This window comes from Rutidosis leptorrhynchoides, chromosome 2 (genome assembly GCF_046630445.1).
Source record: "Rutidosis leptorrhynchoides isolate AG116_Rl617_1_P2 chromosome 2, CSIRO_AGI_Rlap_v1, whole genome shotgun sequence".
Lineage (NCBI taxonomy): Eukaryota > Viridiplantae > Streptophyta > Magnoliopsida > Asterales > Asteraceae > Rutidosis > Rutidosis leptorrhynchoides.
The window spans coordinates 236,295,321-236,322,301 of NC_092334.1; the positions used below are offsets into that span (position 1 = coordinate 236,295,321).

At 31.1% G+C, this 26,981-nt stretch overlaps 1 protein-coding gene across 2 annotated transcripts; it reads right to left on the reverse strand.

Annotated features, from left to right (window-relative positions):
- Positions 1 to 1,960: 1,960 nt before the first annotated feature.
- LOC139891714 (protein transport protein SEC16B homolog) lies at positions 1,961 to 9,413 on the reverse strand. Of its 2 annotated transcripts, none has more exons than XM_071874693.1 (13): positions 7,837 to 9,413; positions 7,162 to 7,479; positions 6,500 to 6,628; positions 5,927 to 6,049; positions 5,643 to 5,810; positions 5,412 to 5,543; positions 5,163 to 5,297; positions 4,335 to 4,462; positions 4,135 to 4,243; positions 3,456 to 3,773; positions 3,108 to 3,254; positions 2,735 to 3,012; positions 1,961 to 2,599 (listed from the first exon to the last, which is right to left on the reverse strand). In XM_071874693.1, the coding sequence occupies exons 1-13, from the start codon at positions 9,217 to 9,219 to the stop codon at positions 2,170 to 2,172; spliced, it is 3,798 nt and encodes a 1,265-aa protein (XP_071730794.1). In that variant the 5' UTR covers positions 9,220 to 9,413; the 3' UTR covers positions 1,961 to 2,169. The 2 variants fall into 2 exon arrangements, with proteins under 2 accessions (XP_071730794.1, XP_071730793.1); XM_071874692.1 differs by having other exon boundaries at positions 3,108 to 3,260.
- Positions 9,414 to 26,981: the final 17,568 nt, after the last annotated feature.

Genomic DNA, 26,981 nt, shown 5'->3' on the forward strand with positions numbered 1-26,981 from the left:
GTTTATGTTAAACTAATGAACTCACCAACCTTTTGGTTGACACTTTAAAGCATGTTTATTCTCAGGTACGAAAGAAATCTTCCGCTGTGCATTTGCTCATTTTAGAGACATTACTTGGAGTCATGCATGACATATTTCAAAAGACGTTACATTCGAGTCGTCGAGTTCATCAATATTATTATTAAGTCAATTATAGTTAGATATATTATGAAATGGTATGCATGCCTTCAACTTTCGATGTAATGAAAGATTGTCTTTTCAAAAATGAATGCAATGTTTGTAAAATGTATCATATAGAGGTCAAGTACCTCGCGATGTAATCAACTGTTGTGAATCGTTTATAATCGATATGGACTTCGTCTGGATGGATTTGGACGGGTCTTCACACTATATATGGCTTGTCCATGGTTATAATGCATGTGTATAACCATGGAATATAACAATCAACAATTATAATACATATTCAAGCCATAACAATTAAATCTACAATTTAAAATAGTGATATTCTTTCAATCATATTTGTGCGTCATGAGGTTAGGTCTAAATCAACCGCGTTGACTTTAAAAATCAAAAAAGGTTTCAACTTTTACCAATTCACCACAAAGCTAAATCTAAAGAAAATCACGCGACAATTAAGATGGTGTAAAACCTGGCTCTGATACCACTGTTGGAAAAACGTGTGTACTTTTAAATCAGATTAACGCAGCGGATAGTTAAAATAATAATCAATTATTATTTTATAAACCATTTACAAAATTAAATATTTATATATTTAAATTTAATAAAACATGCACATGATTAACGATCCTAAAGATCCAGTTACACCACTAATAATTGTCAAAATATGTAATTCACAAAGTGAGTAAACGATATACCTTTCTTGAAGAAACTGATTGAAGGAGAGAAACCTACGATCAAAAATATGACCGTCTCTTAGGATAGTCCACACTACACTTCAAACAACCGTCAATGGATGCTAGTCCAAACCCAAGTAACGTATTAATATAATCGAATTATATTAATATATCAAATAATAGATACACTCTGTATATAGTTTTAACGAATGTTGGCTTCGGTTTCGCGCGGCAAAGAAATGAAATTCAATAGCAAATTTTGTTTTTTAACCAATGCACAAAATCAGAGAGTTTTTGAGTATTGTTTTTCTACATCTATTATGCCAAGCGAAAAATCCCATATATATATTTTGTTTTTCAAACTAATTTGCAAGTTGATTGAATAAAATACTTAAGATATCAAAAAGTATACCTACTCCATCCAATCATATATATATATATATATATATATATATATATATATATATATATATATATATATATATATATATATATATATATATATATTTGTATTTTGTGTCTAAGTCCACCGATTCCAAACAAGTTGTTATATGCCTTTTTAAAACAAACAAGATTTTACGGATCTTGTATATCATTAAATATAAACCATCAATCAAATCAATTCACAATCAAATCAATTCACAAGTTGAATATGGTGATTTGAGTATATATTTTCGTAAAGTTGTTTGTTTTATTTCTTGCATCAAGACAAAAATAAACCAACCAAATCAAGGAAATCAATTAATATTAATCATTTAATTAATTAATTAATTTAATTTGTTTCGCTACTTGAGTAATATATATACATCATATATATATTTCATTTGACATCTAAGTGTATATGTATGTGACCCTGAATGCTCAAATGAACTTAGCCATATAGTTATATGTTGTACCTTGTACATTAATTCTACAAGTAGATGGTCAGAATATTACCTATATCTTGCAATACTTCACTCTTATTTATTTTGTTGCAACTTCCCCATGTTAAATGTAAACGTATAGAAGGGGAGATTTTTGTATGTTAAGATCGATATATGACAATTTTTTACTACAACCAGTGAGAAAGATCAAATGTATCACATTATTTGAACATTTGATACACCATACGTATAGCTCAACCTCTCAACCAACTTATTATCAACATATTCGAGGGAGTCGTGTACCTTCGTTAATAAACAAAAAAAGGTAAGCTGTACATTTACACCTCCTCGGTTCACTCTTTAAGCGTTTCACACCTTTTTTTTCTTCCAAACGTAACTCTATTTAAGCACAAATTAGCAGTTACAATTAGATTTTACCATTAAGTCTCTAATTAAAGTTCAACCTCATGAAGATCATCAACATTAGTTGTTTGAGCAAAACCTTGTTGACTTGGGATGAATGAATTTTTAGGCATATTGAAATCCGTACTTCCACCCCATGAAACTGTTCTTCTTGAGTGAGGTGAACTCCCTTTTGAAAAATCATCCATGCTTGCAAATCTTTGCATACAAGATTGATAAGATGGAGGTTCAAACCTGTTATTATTATGTACTGAAGAACAAGAAGAAGTTGGTGAATGATTTTCATCAACCGTTGTAGTTGTTTGTTGTTGCATCTTCTCTTTAACAGCGTTGGCTGGTTGTTCAATTGGAACGAAGAATTTTGGATTTGATTTCGCGACTGGTTTGATGGAAGTAACAGATGGTGACTGGAACAACTTGGTTGGGTTCCCACCACCTTGATTGAAAGTATCAACATACCTACAAAGAATGTTCAAAACATTATTAATCACATACAACATTAAAACCCTTCTTCCTATGTAGTATAATAACAGGCCAAGCAAACATGTGAATTCATAATTAGGGTTAGCAAAAGCAAACCAAAATCAGACACACCTTGCTCGAACACCCGTCCTTCCACGTGCTGAATGTTGGCTCGAGGTGGCTGGTATTGGTGGAATCCCTGAACTTTTGGAGGTTGAAAATTCAGAAATTCCATTGTTAACAGAACCTTCACTTTTTGAGCCATGATCCGGTGTAGTCCCGTTCTGGAAAGTCGACATTGTCGGTGGTGGAGGAAGTGCTGCTTCAGCCGCCGGTGGATCAACACCTTCCTCTACCCATCTTTTGAGTTTATCATCATAATAAAATCTATTCGTCTCCCCCAATTTCGCCTAAAAATATACAACACAAGTATTATAAATTACCAAACATAACAAACCTAGGGTTAAATAGTTGGTAGATTGACGATAGAGAAAGAGATACCTACCTGCTTGTCTTGGCGGGGTTTTAGAACCAAACCCACAGTCTTTTGGAAGAGCTGTGACCCAAAGCTAAAACGACGAAAACGTGAAGAAGAGGAAGAAGCAGCAGCTTTACTTTGTGACTCTGCATTGTTTTCCTTTGAAGAATCAACCTGTTTCTACATACAGTTATCCAAAATCCAAATCACAAGTTATACAACAGATCATTCCCAATCTATCATACAGATCCCACCCCACACACACCCAATGTTGTAAAATCGCGAGATGCGAACCGCCTCCCCCACCCCACATAGTCTATTCAGGAAAATTATCTGCAAATATAAAATAGATTTCACAAGATATTATATCACAACCTGCCTAGGTGACCGACTAAAATCAGGCTCGGAAACACTTCTGTTATGCATGATCCTTCTATTGTTTCCCTCTGCCGAATTCTGTGTAATGGGCTCCATGGATGTGGATGGAACTAATGATGACATGGCCATTGTTGACTGACTAGAAGATACCCGCGGGCCCGTGGGCTGATGGTAATGTTCATTTTGCGCACCAGAACCAGACGTTAATGGGACAGGTGGCGGTAAACCCCCCACCACTCGATGTGCCGTACTGTCAAAAAGGTTGAGCAATTTTCCAACTAATTTGCCAGGAGCTAAATTTGTAGAGAAACCACCCTGAAAAATGATAACAGCAACAGAATAAATAAAATAAAATTATACATAAAATAAAAATAATAATATACACTACATTAATGTGGCAATCTAGACCCCAATGGACTGCATTTTAATTGCGTAAAATCTATTAAATAATAATTATATCTAATCATAATAGCAACAATACGAATCAAGTACTAATATTCGACACCTTAATAATTTAGAAAATAAAATGACCCGAATTCAGGCAGATCCAAATTGAGGTGACTAACTGATTCGTACCAAAAGTCACATGTTTAACACGTTACTCAATTCAGCTGACCCGCATATATTACCATCTCCAATGAATGATGCACGAGTAACTAGATAATGAACGGTTTACCTGTTGGTGAGTTTTTATCCGATCCTCTAATGACGAAACCAGATGCCTCCATATTTCCACTTCCGGGGCCCGCCCAGTTTTCAAAGATTTTGATATCACTTGACAATACCTGAAATTATACAATCATTTGACTATAAAACAAAGCATAAAGAAACAATAATATATGAAGATTATAGAAAAATTGGTTTCTGTATGCGTACTTCAATGAGTCTGATACTCTTCCTACTTCAGCCAACATATTCGCATATATAAGCTTATATGGTTGAAATGGTAGCAAGGTGAACTGAGAATTCCCCAGAAGCTTTGAATATTCATACACCTCTGTTCTCTGCCCGCATTCATGATATCGTTATTTTGAAAAAAAAATACAATATCATAACTAATTTAAATACGAATAAAATTGTAAATTTAGGCTGATTTTGAGCATAATTATCTAAGTCAAATTGTAAAAACTTCGCTAAAGATGAAATGGACCATATGGGATGAGTTGTCTATAGTATATTCATATGCTTGCAACCTCCTAAGCTATTTAACTTCATATAATAATAATAATAATAATAATATCCTATTCTTATGGGAATTTTGGGAATGTTTGCAATTTGGGCGTGCATTCTGATAGTGATGATACCATAAAAAATAATCACCATCAGATGCAGAACATTGTGGTGTGGATGTGGTTATGTTGTTTGAAGTTATAATAATAATATTACGTTTCAAGTGGTGGGAAAACTTTAGTGATTACGATTTTGACAAATATAATGACTAGAAGGCACATTCATGAAAATAAACAAACACGTTTTACGTAATTAAAGTAAAGGTATCCCCTTTATGAGTAGGACTGACTCCGGTCTTATGTTCAGTACTTCGTATCAGGTTCTATCTATGGAACCTTGACGAGAGTTTTTGGCTATTTCTATATTAAAGTCGTCGTAATTTTTCTAGCGCCTTGCTGGAGTTTTTAATAAAAGTTGCTGTTAAAAAAAAAAAAAAACAAAAACAAAAATTAGTAATTGCTTATAATCAGGCACCTGAATGGCTTCTGGACACGCATATGTTCGTGGATGTTTCCAGTGGTCCGCACCAATGAGACAAAGTCTAGCGCTATCTGAATACGGCTCGAAGTTTGCTTCTGCAACTAAGTAGCAGATGTGTGCAGCAATAATCTGAATAATTTGTAACAAAATCACGAGCTTGAAATAATAACACGACATAATTTGACATGAAAATTAGTTACTTTACAGTTATATACTTTGATGGATGATAATGTACAAACTTACATTACTCGTTTCCTTCCATAAACAGTCCCCAAGATGAATAAGCACGAGTTCGTCATCTTTGGTCCGGTTAGCAGTAATCATGGCTACGTTCTCTTCCCAATCATCAAGCATAGCATTACCTATAAGTTGAGCCTACAAAATAATACAAACCTTTTTGACTTGTCTCCTTGTTAACTAACTTCTCTATATTTGCGCATTTGACAAGTTAGCAGCAATATATAACCACATTACCTGTGCAGGTTGTTGAAACATATTTACAGCAGTTGTAGGATCATTTGCTGTACTGTCAGTTGAAAACACATCTGCAGGTTGACCAGCAATAAGTAGACATAAAGTCCGCAAAGGTGAGCCCGCTACCAGCTGGCAAAGAGCCATATTTCTAACCGCATCCATATAGAACTGCAACAAAGACCAATCCAATACCAAAAAAAGAAAAAAAAAAAATTAGCAGCAGATAACATCTAACAATGCATATCCATAATACAGATATTTTTTGATCAAAATTACAACTTAACCTGTTCTCCAAGTTGTGCTGCAAGAACAAGGGCTAGCCCCCACAATTGACCCTCCTGTGCTCGATATAGAGCTTCCATCTTTCTACCAGAAACCAGCAGAGTTTGGACTTCAGCAGCAGTTGCCTAATCATATGCGCAAGCAGTAAAAGATGATGTGATTTCAAGATGTAGAGGTGGCAAAATGGGCGGGTTGAATAATGGGCAAAAAGGGGTTGAAATGAGATGATGAGCCCGATTAGGTTGACCCACAGACACTTTTCGGCAGATAAAAATATAAGTAATCATATAACGCATTGAATGCATTAAATGTGACTACAAAAACTACGTTATTACCAAATACAGTACCCCTTAAGTGAATTAATTTCGACGTGTTTGACCATTTCCTTTTTAGCCATAAAGAAACTGTTATTTTACTCATTTGACTTGGCTGAGATAGAAGATAACATAAATCGGCCCACTTGTTAGTAAATGGGTCGAAATCAGTCAAATTACTGCTTCTTTGCAGAACTATGTAACGCCGATTGGATCCAATATTATTATTATGGAGATAATTCATCGTGGATATATGTATACCCTGGTCTGTCCTTCCGAAGTTAACTGTTGCAAGCAGTTGGCGAAAACACCATAATCACCGTATTCTGCGATGTTTTTCTTTGCAGACGCAAACAATCTAGCAACGGCGACATCAGGTGCATCATTTTCCTAGTTCAAAATAAGAATATTAACATTCAGATTGTTAGCAAATAACTTGTGGAACATCACTTATATTACTGCTGTCAAAATAAATAATGTATCTTTTAGCTTTTCACTTTCTTATACACTATCCTAGACCGAAGTCGTCTTAATGCTTTGTATGACAGAAGCTGCACATACTAAATTAGGAAAAAAATTCCCGACGTATAACGAATATAATAAGAAGACGATGTAGATAAAAGCATTTTCTGATTTTCATCATCTTGGTGGTATTCCATGAACACTCTAAGATGGAAAATTATTCAAATTTAAGCAACATAAAATTAAGGAACCAATGTGTATTATATACCATACTCATACAAAAAAGAATTCAATACGAGACAGTCACTTGTTGCAATAATAACATTTACGCACGTGTGTGACCCTAACTGATGGATATAATTGTAATAGAACATACATATTATTTTAGCACAAAATCAAAGAAACATAAATTACACACTTAATCTGTTTAAAGTACAAACCATCAATAACAATTTTTTTACCTTTGATGTAGTATCGGTGCCAAAAGGAGAACGCAATTTCCCGTAGTGCTGAGAAGCAATTTTTAACAAAGAAAGTAGCAGCCTTAGAACTTGGGCATTCTTATAATCGCTGCCTGTCGGTTGCGTAATCCTCTCATCAATCCACCTATTCAACTCTCTACTACCAACGTTTCCGCCAGCCAGTGGGCCCGGAAATGACTGGCGGCAAAGCGTATGAAAATAACTACTACATACACCGGTCCCACTGATTGATGCATCGTTTGATCCGGTCACAATTTCTGCCAAGTTAAGAACAGAAATTGACCCAGCACTAGAATCCTTCGATAAGATAAAACAATAGGTAAATCGATAGGGATCAAAGAACATTTTATTGTTCACTGTTAACGAGAATCAAAATATATAATTGATCTGATTTCAACAGGCAATGCTTGATCTCTAATAGAATTTCTATCATATTAATCATGTCATATTTAGATAAGTTTCTATAATTGACCCATTAAATACATAATACATGGTAAACAAAAGCCATTTGTAAGTAAATGCTTAATTTTGTCGATTCTAGCCGAGATACTGCTAATTAACCATAACTAGTATGAATCCAACATAAACACAAGTGCAGACAAAAAAGTAAGTATAAATATATGAGTAATGAAAAGTAAAGATTCACAGGCTCACCTGGTTTTGATAGGATGCATTTAAAGCACTTGCATCCTTCATGACAATAAGCTTCCCACCAAAACCAAATGTAACCAATGCATGTGGTGGTTGACCCAAAGATGACCTGTTTTGAGGCCCACTCTGATGAACACTTCTCTGAGAAAAACTTAATTGGTTCTGATTCCCGTAGGTGTTCGTAGCATTCATCATCTCAGATTGCTCCATCATTGATTGATTAAACGGTTCGCTAAATTTCCCAACAGACCCAAACGATTGGGACCCCGAAATACCAGGAAACTGATTATGAACCAGATTAGTTTTGTTATGAGATAAGACTGTTCCCCCATAATCATATGACTGCTGCTGATTAACATGGAAATTTGCACCATTATGTTGCTGTTGATTAACGGTACCAGTTTGCCAATCTTGCTGTTTACTAAATGACCCATTCCAGTTACAGTCTGACCCAGACCACTTATCTAACTGTTCATTCCCATAATAGCTATTACTTGCTGAGTAACTATTTTGATTGGTTAACTGACAGTTATATGCATCCAAAGCACGCCATTCTTGAATATTCATGTCATAATACCAACCAGGATATTGAGGATCAAAATAAAAATGTGAGGGATACACATTTTTATTACTATTTTGGACATTTTGTTGCGAATAAGTAACATCCGTATTTACCTTAGAAACAGTCCAGTCAAATGCAGAAGTAGTGTTAACCGCTGTCTGTGCATTTAACGCTGCGTTATAAATTTCATCAACTTGATACCATTGTCCAGTATTCGCATCATACTTCCAACCCGGATATAAATTCTCCCAATACTGAATGCTATTAACATCTTGTCCATCCATACTTTGTCTCCCAGATGTTGTATACGACTGACCCTCATGAAATTGACTTGAATATTCGATAACACTCCCCACATTTGATGAGTTATCGACTGAACTCGCTTCACTGTTAACATAGTTATCCACTTTCATATTCGGGTCAACCAAATTACTGTCAAATTCGGTAAAAAAGTCAGAGTCGTCTGCAGTAAACGCGCTCCACTGCACCTCCTTAACACCTGAACCACCTCCAGTTCCATAATACTGAATCACATTATTAGCTTCTTGATTCACATTATCAAATTCGAACAAATTAGGCACCACTAAAGACTGACCGGGGTCCACTTGATTATCGATCGACTCTTGTATTGTACTAATTGTTGAAGAACCTTTATTATCTTCTTCTTCTACGCTTACTCTTCCCAATTCACCTGTGCTTGAATTAGCTTTAACCTCGTTCGCTTTCACTATTTCGGTAGTTGCGGTTGAAGTGATTTTGAATTTATCATCAATGTCAACATCATCAACCAGTTTATCGAAGAAATTTTCATCAGTGTCCTCCATTTGCAATGGAGGAGTAGACTCAAAACCTAACCCTAATTACTTTGTCTGATCTCACAATGAATCCATACATCTGAGCAAATATTTAAACTAATAATAACGGCATATATATAATATAACCATATATATATGGAATAGAATCACCTAATTAATTGATCTACCAAATCCCCTAAATTGCTGTGTATATGTATCCATCTTCTATATATCTATTGTAACACATGAAATATGTATCTAGGGTTTTACTATGAATCAAAACACATAGTTGAAGCACAATTTTACCTTCGAAATTGAGCACTCTTAATCCATTAATCTGAAGCTAATTGATTTCCAAAAACGACGCATGCAAAAAAATATTAATTTAATTTAGGTATAAATACGGTAATTCGAAGGAAATATCAACAACGGAAATGGAAATAGACATATATACATACGAACGTATAGAAATGGAAATAGGAGACAGACCCAAACTTTCGCGCCAGAGGAGGACACCACATCGCATTTATTTCTTTATTAATTTTATTATCTTCCTACTTAAACTTAAATATATTGAACTTTTTTTTTTCTTTTTTTTTTTTTTTTTTTTTTGCTAAAAAACGTATAATATAATAAAAGCTCTCATCGAAAAATGAAAAAAATACAATCAAGTTACAAAAGAAAACAAACGGAAAGACTCGTACCTAAAAAATAAACTAGCCAACTAGCACCCGCTATCTACTAATGAGTCTAACTGTTCCAAAGAATCAATCACAAAACATTGAGAACCCAAAACTAATCTGAAACATAAAGAAAGTGAGCTAAATAAACAACACAGCGGCAATTAATCCAACTCGAAACAAACCAAATCACGCTACCCGTCCTTAGAAGAACCTTTGCGGCTTTTGAGATCCGGTTTAAAAACTATACCGTCCATCTTATTCCGAGCTATCTTTCCCGCTCGTGAGACAAAAGAGTAAGTCAACACATTTGAAGACGCGCTTCCAATAAGAGGTCTTCGAAGGGGGAATCAACCCTCGATCCGCTAAGCTTTGAATAAAACCTCAAACATATCTGCGTGCCTTGTCAAGATCCAGATCCGCAAGCGCGGCCACATTACTTGTACCGCACTCAAACCGCCATACATATCAACAACCAGGACTTCCCTAAATAAATTTTGAATCATTTCGCCAAAATCTATATCGTTCACGTTATCCCGTAAGCCAACTGAACCACCAACAACCTTTTTACCCTTTTGCTTTAACTTATCGGCTAACTTACGAAATTCAACAGATTGACCTTTAACTTACAAAAAAAAAATTAATAAAAAAAATTAAATAAATAAACAACTGTCCGAAGCATTATTATGCAGACCAATATTATTTCTACACAAACCATCACCAACATTATTACAAGGCCATTATTTTTGATGCACAAACCATCGTCCACATGAAACACATGTGCCTCTTCGATCACTTCATAAGCCGAACGATCACCTTTATACATGCACAAACGAACAACATTATGGACACCTTCGGTCACCACTTCACCAACCGAACCAACGCCTTTACCCACTCTCATGAGACGACCCGTCCTAATCTATAAGGATGAATACAATAACATATGATTACATCGCGAGGTATTTGACCTCTATATGATACATTTTACAAACATTGCATTCATTTTAAAAGACAGACTTTCATTACATCGAAAGTTGATAGGCATGCATATCATTTCATAATTTCCAACTATAAATGACCAAATCTGTCATTTGCTTAATCATAATCTTTAATGAACTTAACGACTTGAATGCAACGTCTTTTGAAATATGCCATGAATGACTCCAAGTAATATCTTTAAGATGAGCAAATGCACAGCGGAAGATTTCTTTCAATCCTGAGAATAAACATGCTTTCAAGTGTCAACCAAAAGGTTGGTGAGTTCATTAATTTATCATAACCAATCATTTCCATAATTTTAATAGACCACAAGATTCTCATTTTTCATAAATAACATTACACTCGCACGTGTAATAAAAATCATTCGTATGATGAACACATGGTAACCGACATTAACATAATGCATATAGAATATCCCCCGCATATTCGCAAGTATGCCATAAATATTGGCAATCGCAATCACCATTTAAATCGAAGTACTAAAACATTCCAAATTCCAGAATGGGGTTTGTTAGGCCCATAGATCTATCTTTAGGATTCGCGTCAATTAGGGGCCATTTCTCTAATTCTTAGGTTACCGGACTTGAAGGGCGATATTCGATTTCGATAATCCAACCATAGAATGTAATTTCGATTACTTGTGTCTATTTCGTAAAACATTTATAAAAGCGCATGTATTCTCAGTCCCAAAAATATATATTGCAAAAGCATTTAAAAAGGGAGCAAATGAAACTCACAATATTGTATTTTCTAGTAAAAATACATATGACGATATTGAACAATGCAAGGTTGGCCTTGGATTCACGAATCTATATTAAGTATATATATATTTATATATATTTATATAATGGTCAATATCTGTCTAACAATTAAGGTCGAGTCATAATGTACCACAATCCTAATGCTCGAGACTGATATGCAAAAGTTAACAGAAATCAGTTTGACACAAAATGACTTTCAAAATTTATACATGTTTATTATATAGTCATTTTCTATAAATATATTTATCAGATTTTATTAGAGTAAATAATACAAGTCATTTATTAATAAAAAATTTATATTAAAAATGATAAAAATATATTTCTATATATTTTAAGTAATAAAATTTATAAAGCTCACTTAATATCATAAAAATATAGTGGTATGTATTATAAATGTAATTATATTAACTGTGATAAAAATATCTTTGTATCACATATTTATTTGATAAAATAATATTAATAATAATAATGAGTAAAAGTTGTATTATTTTGTGATAATAATAATATTAATTATAATAATAACAATATTTATATTTACTAATGATAATAATAATTTTAATAATAATCTTTTATAATAATATTAATGTCATAATAATAATATTACTAATAATGATAAAAATATTATAATCATGTTAATGATAATAACAATGTTAATAATATTGTTGCTATTAATAATACTAATAATAATAAAAATGATAATTTAAATGAAAATATAAGTTTTAAGATTTATAATGATATTTTCTAACAACCTTGATAATTTTAATAATAACGATACTTTTTAATATTAACTGTAGTAATAATAATATTTTATATAAACATAATAATTCTATTCAAAATGATAATTTTTTTAATTATAATAATACTAAAATAATAATAATGATATTTCTATTAGAATCATAATTTTAATAAAAATGATAGTTGTAATATTAATGATACTTTTAATAATAATAACGATAAAAATAATAAAATGATAGTTTTGATAAAAATATTAATTATTTTAATAATAATAATAATAAAAATAATAATAATAATAATAATAATAATAATAATAATAATAATAATAATAATAATAATAATAATAATAATAATAATAATAATATTGATTATTAGATAATAATAATAATGACGATAATAACGACGATAACTATAACGATAACGATAACGATAGCGATAACGATAAAGATAACGATAACGATAACGATAACGATAGCGATAACGATAACGATAACGATAATAATAATAATAATTTTAACAATAATACTTAAAATTATAGATAATTCAATTAACTATATCTTTAAATCTGTTCATCAAAATCACACGACTTCTAAATAAAAAAGTTATTAATTTTTCGACAGCTTTCCAACGACATGCATATCATATACCTTATCTCGGTAGCATATGTATTATATTCGTGATTTATCATAAACTATTTAACGACGAAAATAATCATACAACCATGCATAAACATATATACTCGAGCAATAGTCAGGGGTACACTATTAATATATAAAAGATAAGATATGAGTGCTCACGTATCAATATTGTGATTCAATATTGCAGGAAAGTATGTAGACGCAACGGAAATGATAAACACTAGATTGATCTCACGAGCATACCCCCGAACATTACTCATAACCTCCATAGCTATAACCCATAATTTCCTTAACTTTAACCCGCTCGAAAAACACATTTGAAATAACTTGCCCATAACCTCGTCGTAGTATTTTATGTAAATACATAATAATACTAATAATAATAATACGATTAATAATAATAATATTAATCTTAATAATTATAATAATATTAATCTTAATCTTAATATATATATATATATATATATATATATATATATATATATATATATATATATATATATATATATATATATATATATATATATATATATATATATATATATATATAGAGTAGAGAGATTGAGAAATTTAGAGATGAATGAATTCGGTACCAGACCGATCGAGCTTTATAGATGTTTCCTTGAACCCATCCTCATGCGATCGCATGGGTGGTAAAGGGATAGGCCATGCGATCGCATGGGCTCCCATTACAGCTCACTTCGCATTTTTTTTTGCTGCCGACACTTTTATTAATATTTAATATATAATATATTTAATATATATAATATATTTAATATATATAATTATTTATATATTATATAATATTTACATACATAGTTAATTTGTAATTTTTGTTCCGATGACTCGTACGTTGTCATTTGACTTATGTCCCGGTTCCGGTTTCCCGAACGCATTTTCGTACGCTGTGAAAACTAGTACTTTACGTTTCGCGGCACGTACCCTTAATAATAATTAGACTTATATCCCAATAATTTATATTATAAGAAATGTAACCTATACCTTTGAGTATTATGGTCGTTTGCTTCTATGAATTGACGTCTCGTTATATATAAATACTAAATTATTTTTAAATTAAAACGTTTTATGACTACATTATTATTATATCTCGTTATATTGTAAAGTATATATATATATGGGGGATGATTCTCACACACACTTTTTTGATCCTCACACACCAATTGAGTATTATTAGAAGAGTAAAAGGTTAAAATAGGTGTGTGAGGATCAAAAAAGTAATCATCCCCCTATATATATATATGTATATATATATATATATATGTATATATATATATATATATATATATATATATATATATATATATATATATATATATATATATATATATATATATATATCTCAAAATATAAGTTTGAAATATTTATTTAATAATATAATATTTAGTTTTTTAAAAGTAATTATATTTCAAGACTCATTTATAATCGTTTAAATGATAGAAAATATTATGTCATATTATGCTTACATTTTTGAAACACAATATATATTTGAAATTTATAATATAAAGCTCTAGTTAAGTTCTTCAAAATTCATTAACAAAGTATCTTATAAAACATTTTGATAATAAAGTTTTCTCTAGATTGAAAACGTTTTAGTACTAAACCAAATAAATATGGTAGCTTTTGTTTTCCAAAACTAATATATATTTAAGAAACATTTTATTAAAATGTTAAAATAATGGAAATCGTTATATCGTATTTGAAAAGTAAAATTTATATATAATAGGTTTCAAGTTTTTAAATTACTAAATATTGATGAAGCGTGAGAAAAAGTCCAAAGGTTAAATGTGTAACATCCGTGTTACATCCGTCCCACATCGGTTGGAGAGGGGAACGAAGCATGCCTTATAAGGGTGTGGAGACCTTTCCTAGCATGACGCGTTTTGGGACCACAAGCGCAGCAGATCCCATGAGAACTCTGCAGTTAAGCGTGCTCATTCGAGAGCACTACCAGGATGGGTGACCTCCTGGGAAAGTGCTCGTCGTGTTTGGTCGCCAAGAAAAATCCGTGAGCAACCTACGGGGGAGACAAGGGTACGTCCCTATCTCTGCAAAGCGGACAATATCATGCTACGGGGAACGTTTTACCTGGGGTGTTACAGATGGTATCAGAGCCAGGCCCCGGACCAAACGTGCACAGTGAGGACGCTGTGTCCCATTGGGGGAGGATTGTAACATCCGTGTTACATCCGTCCCATATCGGTTGGAGAGGGGAACGAAGCATGCCTTATAAGGGTGTGGAGACCTTTCCTAGCATAACGCGTTTTGGGACCACAAGCGCAGCAGATCCCATGAGAACTCTGCAGTTAAGCGTGCTCATGCGAGAGCACTACCAGGATGAGTGACCTCCTGGGAAAGTGCTCATCGTGTTTGGTCGCCAAGAAAAATCCGTGAGCAACCTACGGGGGAGACAAGGGTACGTCCCTATCTCTGCAAAGCGGATAATATCATGCTACGGGGAACGTTTTACCTGGGGTGTTACAAAATGAACGTACGAAATCATTTTAAGGTAAAACGTCGATATTTATTTTCTAAGTTATCTATATCCCATAATTTTACCTTCATCTTAAATAATATTAAAATTAAATAGTTGACGCATATAAATAGGACATTGAACAGGAACTACATTAACCCTTGTCTAGTTATTGTTAATTGACACTTTTGTTATTACTTGTAAATCACTTTACCAATAATTCTGAATATCGTTAAAAAGAACAGATTTCTTAAATCATAGTGGGCCTTACTACAGAGACCCGTAATCATATCACAATGTATCTGATAAATCAATCATTTGATATTATCTTCTAATTCAATCGATAAACATATTGAAACAAGTACGTTCATGTAAAGTATTATATATCTAATACTTTGTTAATGTTTTCACTTAATCATAACTATATATCATATATACATATCTATATACACATAAATGTCCGTGAATCGTCGAGCACGGTCAAAGGATAATTGATTACATGAATATAGTTTCTAAGTTTTTGAGACTCAACATTACAGACTTTGCTTATTTTGTCGAAATCATATAAAGATTAAGTTTAAATTTGGTCGGAAATTTCCGGGTCGTCACAGTACCTACCCGTTAAAGAAATTTCGTCCCGAAATTTGATTGGGATGATCATGGCTGACAATAAGTATGTTTTCATGATGAATATGAGTCGATAAATAGAATTTTACTATCATTGAGTAATATGGATAAAACAATTTGATTACGCGAAGAGTATAAGTGAAGCTATCACAAAAGGGTGAAATGAGAAAGGTAAAGTTTCGTCATATCTATTGACGTAGATAGAGTTGATTTCCAAAGTTCAAGGGATTTGGAGAAAATCTTCGTAATAAGATTTGATTCTTTGGTAATTAAGGAAATTATGATTTTCTTTGGTTAAATGCAATGATCTATTTCGATTGCTCTGTCGGATGTTTCACTATAAATTCACCCCCTTTATTTCCTTACTTCCGCATCTCTCATTGATGTTATGCGAGGTGTATACGAAATAGTTATATTTTTATTACGAAATACTATTAAATACGATACAATTTTACACAAGTTATTTATTTATTTATAGAGTGGATATACCTAAACCTTGCTACAACACTTATAGGCAGTGTACCTAATCGTACAATAGTGTAGTTTTTAGTAAGTCCGGTTCGTTCCACAGGGAGCTAGCCAAGTTTAACGCTATATTTTATTTTAAACTAATATTTGTATATAAATATATATATATATATATATATATAAGTAGTATTATTATTATAAAAAGGGGGTTTTACCGTTTAATGACCGGTTTGTCGATTTTATGTCTTAAGTCACAATTAAAACCTAATGTAAAAAAAATAAAAATAACTTAATTTAAAGCATAAAGTAAATGACGATAATTAAAAGTGCGATAAGATATAAAATAAAGAAATTATGCTTATTTAAACTTCCGTAATCATGATGTTTGACGTGTTGATTTTAATTTATTACCATGGGTTAATTGTCCTTTGTCCTAGATTATTCAATATGTCCATACGGTTTTTGTCCATAACAGTCCATCAGTCATAAATATAAAGTGCGAGTGTCCTCGTCAAATTATCCTTATACCCGAAGTCAAATATTCCAACTAATTGGGGACTTAAACTGTAATAAGGTTTTAATACATTGTTAATGATTACACCAGGTTATCGACTGTGTGCAATCCAAGGTTTTAATACTTTATTATCAATTACACCAAGTGTCCTTGTATGTAATCCACCCCTGTTTTAATGAGTCCATTGACTATTAATCCATTCCCGTATCCGGTTAAATGAACGATTATTAGTACTTATAAATATCCCGCCCATCGTGTCCGATCGAGTGTATGTGGTTATTTATAGGTACATTCAATTGTAAATCTCTATATTAAATTAACGAACTATCATTCAGTTAAACAAATATAAAGCCCATTAATAGTCCATAGTCCAATTTCCACAAGTGTCGGTCTTTTGTCCAAACCTCAATTATGGTACAAAGCCCAATTACCCCGTATTTAATATTTAACCCAACATCATGATTACTTCGACTTAAATAAGCATAATAATAACTTAGCTACGAGACATTAATTTAAAAAGGTTGAACACAACTTACAATGAGTATTAATCGCGCAGTGTTACACGGACAGAATTTCGACTTACAAACTTAAAACATTCGCCACTATAACCTTATTATTATTAAATTAAAATTAGAATTATAATTAAAATATAAATATAAATATAAATTGAGAGTGAGAGATAGATAAAAGGTGTATAACTCGTCCGAAAAACTGACTTTTTATAGAACCTGGCCAGCTACAGTAACTCATGCGAGTGCATGATATTTGTGCCTTCTGGCCATGCGATCGCATGGCCAGCTGTTCCAGCTCAGATTGAGTTTTAAATGTGGGCTGCGCGTATTTATTTAATATATAATATAATATATATAATTTTATATAATTAATTATATATTATATTATATTCTTGTGCATTGTTGACTTGTAATTTTAGCTCCGTTGTGTTGCACGTTGATAGTTGGTTCATGTCTCGGTTCCGGATTTTTGAACGTCCTTTCGTACGATTTAATATCTTGTACTTTACGTTTTGCGACTTGTACTTTTGTAATTTTAAGACGTTTCTCATCAATAAATTTAACCACTTGGATTGTACTTTGTACTTTTTAGCTTTTTGGTCGTTTGTGTCTTCAAATCGTCGAATCTGTCTTTTGTCTTCAACTTTTATTATTTAAACGAATATCACTTGTAAATGGAACAATTGCAACCAAAAGCTTGTTTTTCTTGAAGGATAATGCTATGAAATATGTGTTCGTTTTTAGCATTATCAAATATTCCCACACTTGATCGTTGCTTGTCCTCAAGCAATATAGAACTTGAATATAACTTTACTAGAATCATTTCTTTATTCTTCACACTTTGTACATCAGTGATTTTAATACGGCGGTATGAACAATGGTAGTAACGATGTGGTTTACAGTCCCACATGACTATAAAAATTTAGATCCTTTAAGGAAATTGGATCTTTATGAAAACATTTGATCTTTTGAAAATTCAATCTAGCTTTTACCATATATAAGTTTTCCGGAATAACCCTTCACCGGTGTTTGCAAAATGTTTTTGTGGATTTTGTGGGTTTTAGATTTGAAAATTTTAGCTCAAAACTTATGGTTTTGTGTCACCCACTTGCTAACCTTGTATTGGGAAAGCAACACGTCCAGTTTACTTGCTCCGTATATTACCTTTCGGTAAACTACCGTCCGGTTGTAAAGGAAAGCGTTGAACAAGCAATTGTTAAGACAATGTCCCGTGACATGCTTTTGATTATGGTTTATATCATGTTCGATGCAATTACTATCCTTTGTAGGAGCAATAGTAAAGATCACCCTATAGTTTTTCGGTCTGGCACAAGGTCCTGTCTTCGACCATGCTATGCAACCACCGTTCTTACGGTTGACACCCGATTTGGTTCAGGTGACCTAATGAATTCCGTTGAATTCCTAGGATTTTACGTTCATTGGTAATGAACGCATTGAAAATAGGTTTTTCAGAAAACAAATCGGTTTTAATTTGATCAAAATATTTTCTCGTTCAAGCTCGAGTTTAGATATCATTGAATTCCATGAGTTTGTAATTCTCAATCTTTAAGGTCAATCTTAAGGATTGAGTAATATCAGTCTTAAAGGCTGATTTTTAATCTTTAAAGAGATTATCCTTTCTGGGGGTCTGATTCATTAGTCTTATCAAGCTAATTTGCACGGCGCCCTCCCCATTTTACGAGACAGATCCTCTCATGGTTAGGATAAGTCTGACCACTTGGCGACCCTGTTTGATGCTGAGGTCCGTGGATTTCCTGCTGATTTTAGAGATGACTTTTCTAGATTTTTCGTCAACCTACAGCTGGTCTGGACGACAACTTCCTGACCTAAATCAAGAAGCGCGTGTCTTTTTCGGAAGACTTTACTTCCTTTTAATGATGAAATTGATTCATCGTGCAGATCCATATTTCAAATATATTACAGTAAATTAGGTAAAACTGATTAAAATCGTTCAAAACAAAAGTATCTGTAATAATCTTGTACAAACATATGTGATATGTGTTTTAAATAACTTGGTAAATTCTTCCCACACTTAGCTTTTATTTATTTTTTTCTTTGCCTTTATATTCTCCTCTATTCCATTTTAAATGAATTCTAACGTTTTGGGTTGTTTCTCCATTTATGTTCTCTCCGAGGTAACAATAATTTCGGCATTAACACCTAGTTTTATCGTTCATAAATATGTATAAACATGATTTTGAATTCATTTAGTTGAAATTTTTTCAAATTTTCACAAAATTTGGCAATTAAACTAAGTGTAAACCCAAGAGAATTTATAACCCTTCCCCACACTTGAGATCTTGTAATGCCCTCATTTATATGAAATCAGACTATAATTATTAATTCATGAGGGTGATTAGTGTAGAAAAGTGATTAAAAATACCCAGTTTGAAATTTCTAAGTGTGACGACCCGGGAATTTCCGACCAAATTTAAACTTTATCTTTATATTATTCCGACACGATAAGCAAAGTTTGTCTCAAGGATTTTAAACTATGTTCATACATTCATTTAACCTCGACCAAGTTCCAATGATTCACGAACCATTAAATGAACATACATGATTATGTATGTATATGTATATATATTATAACTTGAAAACATTAACAAAGTATTAGACGTATAATACTTTACATAAACGTAATTGTTTCGAAATATATATTCAAATAGTTATCGATGGGATTAGAAGATGTTATCAAATAATTGACTTAACAGATACATTGAATTAGGATTACGAGTCTCTGTTAATAGGTCCACTTTGATTTAGAAAACCTTTCCTTTTTAACGATATCCGGAATATTTGATAAAAGTGATTTACAAAAGTGTCATTAATGAGAGTTAGTCAAAAGTTAGTAATCATTTTCGTTTAAATTTCAAAAATATACTTTATTTGATTAACTCGTGTCCCTAGATAAAGCAACCCTTTAGTTACATATTAAAAACATTATTTGGTAAAATAACTACTATTATTTAAAACAAGTTAAATTATATAAAACGAACTTTGAAATGTAATTGGTTTTGAAAGACTAAATATTATATCATTAGATAAATATTTCAAACATATATACAAATTTACAATTCTAAATAAAAATGTATATATATTTTAACTTAGTCATAAAACGTCTTGATTTAAAATAATATATTTCGATAAACAATGAGTCACTGATTTATAGAAGCAAATGACCACAACGCTCAATTTTATAAATTACATTTTTATATGGTAAGTTATTGATGAGTATGTCAAATTATTAATAAGGGTACACGTCACGTAACGTAAAAGGCTAGTTTTCTAAACGTACGAAAGTGCGCTCGAAAAACCGAAAGTGGTACATGAGTCGAGTGACAACGTACGAGTCATCGGAACAAGAATTACAATTTAACTATGCACATAAATATAATATAAAATATAATTAATTATATAAATTAAATATATTATATTAAAATATTATGTAAACTAACCACTTCCACGTTTTTTTTATCATATGGGATGTAAATTTGAAGCCACAAATCATGGAAACTTTTGGTAGTTGGTGAGATTAAATTTCTATAAATATCGAAAGTACCCATTTTTTAATTTTTATTCATCTATCTCGATCTCACTCTCTCTAAATATACATATACATACTTATTTACTATTTATTTTAATTATTATTTTAATTATTATTATTATTATTATTATTATTATTATTATTATTATTATTATTATTATTAACCTTATTATTATTATTATTATTATTATTATTATTAGTAGGAGCAATATTATTAGTAATATACATAAAATACTACGACGAGGTCATACGCGTGTTATTTTTCAAAACTGGTTTTCGAGTAGGATAGGGCTAAGGAAATTATGGGTTATAGCTATGGAGGTGATGGGTATGATTCATGGGTATGCTCGTGAGGTCAATTTGGTATTTATCGTCTCCGTTGCGTCTAGGTACCTTTCCTGCAATATTGAATCTCAATATTGATACGTGAGTACTCATAATTTAAATTTTACATACTAATAGTGTATCCCTGACTAGTGCTCGAGTATATAGGATTGTGCATGCTTGTACTTTTGATATTGCCATTAGATAGGATGTGTTGAATCTTGAATTAGTTACATATGCAGTTGAGATAAGGTATAAGATATGCATGTCATTGGAAAGCTAGCGAAAAATTAAGAACTTTTCATTTAGATATCAAATGGTTTCGATGAACGGATTAGAAGTTATAGTCAATTGAATCTTTGTATTATTATTAAAATGATTATTACTATCGTCGTTATAACTTTTATCTATTTATTATTATTATTATTATTATTATTATTATTATTATTATTATTATTATTATTATTATTATTATTATTATTATTATTATTATTATTATTATTATTATTATTATTATTATTATCTTTATCAATAAAAAGTGTTAACATTAAAAATTGTTATTTTTATTATTATTACTATCGTATTTATCGTTAAAATTATAATTAGTATTATTATTATTATTATCATTAAAATAGTTATTAAGTATTATCATTAAGATTATCATAATATTTATTATCATTAATATTATTAAAACTAATATTAGTAACACTTAATTTTTATGATTACTATTATTATCATTAAAATGAACACGTTATAAAAGACAATTAAAAGTTATTAAACGAATCGATTAGGAAATAATAAGTATGAGTATCTTGATGAAATTAAAATATTATAAGATATTGATTTAGATAAAATTATCGTTCTTATTATTTTTATCATTACTATTATTATTAAAAGTATCGTTAGTATTAAAACTATCATTTTAACAAAAATTATCATTTTAATATAAATGTCATTGTTATTATAAAATACCACTATTATTATCATTTTAAATAGAATTATTATTTTAAAGATAATATTAAAAAATGTCGTAAATATTAAAGTTATCATAATTAGAATTATCATTTTATCATATTGTCATCTTAGTAATTATAAATATTGATATTTTTATTAATAAAATAATAATAATAATTATTACAAAATAATACAACTTTTATTTACTATTATTATGGATATTATTTTATCAAATAAATATGTGATACAAACATATTTTACTACGTATAATAAAATTTCTTTAATAATACCTATCATATTATCTTTATGATATTAAATGAACTCTATAAATCTTATTACTTAATATATATATATATATATATATATATATATATATATATATATATATATATATATATATATATATATATATATATATATATATATATATAAGTATATTTTATTATATAAATTTTAATATAAAATTTTATTTATTAATAAATGAATTATATTATTTACTCTAATAATTTTTTTTAAAATATTTAAAAAAATATAAAACGACGACATTTAAACTATATATTAATTATGTATAGATTTTTGAATTCATTTTGAGTCAAAGTGACTTTTGTTGACCTATGCATATTAGTCTCGAGCATTAGGATTATGGTACACTATGACTTGACCTAATTTATTAGACAAACATTGACCAACACATAAATATATAAAATTAATATAGGTTCGTGAATCCGAGGCCAACCTTGCACTTGTTTAATGACGTTATATGTATTTTTACTACGAAATACAATAGGTGAGTTTCATTTGTCTTTTTACCCTTTATATTTTTGGGCTGAGAATACATGCGCAATTTTTTATAAATATTTTACGAAATAGACACAAGTAATTAAAACTACATTATATGGGTGAATGATCGAAGCCGAATATGCCCCTTTTGCTTAGTAACCTAAGAATTAGTAAACCGGTCTACTAATTGACGCGAATTCTAAAGATAGATCTATTGGGCCTAACGAACCCCATCCAAAGTACCGGATGCTTTAGTACTTTGATGTTGTTTTTATCATGTCCGAAGAATTTCCCGAAATGATAGGGGATATTCTTATATGCATTTGTTAATGTCGGTTACCAGGTGTTCACCATATGAATGATTATTTTTGTCTCTATGCATGTGACGTATATTATGAGAACTGGAAATGAAATTCTTGTGGTCTATTAAAATGACGAAAATGAATGATTATGATAAACTAATGAACTCACCAACCTTTTGGTTGACACTTTAAAGTATGTTTATTCTCAGGTGTTAAAGAAATCTTCCGCTGTGCATTTGCTCATTTTAAAGATATTACTTGGAGTCATTCATGGCATATTTCAAAAGACGTTACATTCAAGTCGTTGAGTTCAGTAGAGATTATTATTAAGTAAATGACAGATTAAGTCATTTATAGTTGGACATTATGAAATAGTATGCATGCCTGTTAATTTTTGATGTAAAGAGAGTTTACCTTTTAAAAACGAATGCAATGTCTGAAAAATGTATCATATAGAGGTCAAATACCTCGCGATGTAATCAACTATTGAGAATCGTTTATAATGTATATGAACGGGTTCTTTCAGTTGGTATCAGAGCGGTGGTCTTAGCGAACCAGGTCTGCATTAGTGTGTCTAACTGATAAGTCGTTAGGATGCATTAGTGAGTCTGGACTTCGACCGTGTCTGCATGTCAAAAGTTTTGCTTATCATTTCTAGTTGGAAATCATCTGCTTATCATCCTTAGAAAATTACCTGCTTATCATTATTAGTCTAGACACGTCTTGCTACATTAATTGCATGAGTAGTGTAAAGACAAAAATTCATATCTTAGCGTATCTACTAAATCATATCTTATCGTATCTGTTACTTTAAACTTTGCCTGATATATTCCGTAAATTCCTCCGTAATTTAAAAAATCTTTTGCTCTATATATATAGATATTCTATGTAATTAGAATACCATCCGATAGCCGGAAGATCATTTCATATCGAAAAATTCTTTATTCAATCGTACGAAATGGAATTCGCCATTAGTTCAAGTCACTCGGATTCCGAAAATGGAATCCCACTCAAGCTCCGAAAGCAGTGTGACCGGAATGGATCAACCAATTAGTCATCACCTATTCTGGATGAATTGGGGATGGGTTCGTAGCCTCCTCAATAATTGGAGACAAGAAGAAGGCGATCCTTTCCATCCACCATATTGCCCGCTTGACGAAGAACCTGAAGCACTTACTGGCGAACCTGTCCGAAACACCATTTTCTCTCTCATTTCCAGATTATCTCGTCACGATTATATATTACATCAAATTCTAGATTTTATTTATCCGCTCGTCCGAACCGACAACCACCCCGGTGTAATAGAAGAAGTCAACGAGCTTCGCGCTCGGGTAGTGGCTTTGGAAAATATGGTACAAAGATTACAAACACCAGCAGCAGCACCAGCAGCATAACCAGTACTACCATCATCAACGCCAACAGTACCATTACCACCTCCAACCACAACCGCGTCGTAAACCTCAACTTCACAATCTGTCCCACGAGCATCAACGTCATACGCACCACAGATACCAAGGAGTACCAACAACAATAATTGACGAAGTATTAATTCATAACTTCATTGGAGAAACATTCCGCGGTGATTATGTAATCTCTAAAGTCTTAGAGATTATCTAATCTAGCCCTAATCATAAATCAGTTAAGCGAACCAAAATGATAGAAGGAAGAGTAGAAACCCTGACAAAAATGGTGTGTGATTAACAAGCTAAACTTGTTTTACCAACAGCATCAACAGTACCGTCAGCGTCACCAGCATCGTCAGTACAGTCAACATCAGAATCAACAACACCTATAACATCACAAACTCCGTCAGTTCAAGAATCACTGTGGACATCATTACGAATCAATAACGAGTATATTGTATCAACGAGTTATGAAGAATTAACTCATTCCCTCTGAAGAAATTATATATATATATATATATATATATATATATATATATATATATATATATATATATATATATATATATATATATATATATATATATATATATATATATATATATATATATATATATATATATATATTGAAATAAAAATAAATCTTTCTGTGCTAAGCTATTGTGTGTGAATCTTAACTACTCGGTTAATTCATCTTACAAATATGCAATAATGTACATCCTTCGCCCGCAAATTAACCATCGTTAACTACAATCTCTGTCTCAATTCAACAAATTCCAATTCATAATAAATCAAGTATATATTTGATTTTACACTTTCATTATTGATGTAACCGAAACTTTTCAGATAATATCATTCGTACTTTGTGAAGTTCACAAGAATTTAACGAAAACCAACATCACATCTCAACAAATAACGAAGTATTGATTCATAATTTCAATATTATTGAAGAAATACTTATGTAATCTCTAAATCCTTCAAGGGATTATTCAATTCTGGTTTCAACCATAAATCGAATGAGTTTAATTTAGTATTGACTCATTGAAATCTATGTTACATCTGAAGAGAATATATACATATATATTTTCACAAAGACTGTAATAAAATTCTTTTGTACAAAATATTAATTGTGAAATTTTTTTTAACGGGTAGGTAATACCCGAGATATATATATATATATATATATATATATATATATATATATATATATATATATATATATATATATATATATATATATATATATATATATATATATATATATATATATATATATTCACAATTAATATGTTACATTTTTTCGAATCTGATTCAGTAATCATCTACTCATTACCTTCACAACAACATACCTTCTTTCATAAGAAATCAAGACAATCATTCTCATCCAAATTTCATTATGTATTATGATTTTGACAAATCAAAATTTAAGTCAAAGATCCAACCGGTATCATCACTCTTAGATCCTTACATCTTTCAAAGCTATACTTTGACTTCAAAACTGTGCTAGAACATCATATGTATATTAACGATTACAATTTGTGTTCAAACCCTTCGAAATTCCTGAAGATACTTCAAATAATGGGCAATCGAGATGATGATCCAACCACATATTACCCACAGTTATATACCTGAAAAGCTCTCGAAACCAAAGTCATAATTTAACACTTATCCTCGTCAAATCCTTTGGCATTTATTAGAAAAAATGACTTTTCAATTCCCTTCCAAAGTAGCTAGTTTTGTCACAGCTCCAACAAGTCAACTTCGACTTTTCAGTTGAAACAGTCTTATTATAACCCTGATATATACGATTACCCTTGTCGTCATTGTTATTGAGGAACCGTTTATAATCCACCACGTTAGCGGTAAACTTATCAGCAACCGTAATGATCTAGGATTTTCCGAAAAATCAATATTATTATCAAAACCCCATCATTTACTTATCTGCATCTTGTAACGAGAATTGCCATACGCGGGAATTAGCAATCAGTATTTTGAAATTTCGCAGCCTGTCTACGCCAACAGTTATATGTGTACGT

Bases quoted from the DNA above. Each gene is read 5' to 3' on its own strand.
- LOC139891714 (XM_071874692.1), bottom strand. From the start codon at position 9,219: ATGGAGGACACTGATGAAAATTTCTTCGATAAACTGGTTGATGATGTT. The intron at 5,811-5,926 runs GTTAAGTTGTAA...TCTTTGTTGCAG, and splicing joins CAGCACAACTTGGAGAACAG to TTCTATATGGATGCGGTTAG. The intron at 3,261-3,455 runs GTTGTGATATAA...AACTGTATGTAG, and splicing joins TTAGTCGGTCACCTAGGCAG to AAACAGGTTGATTCTTCAAA.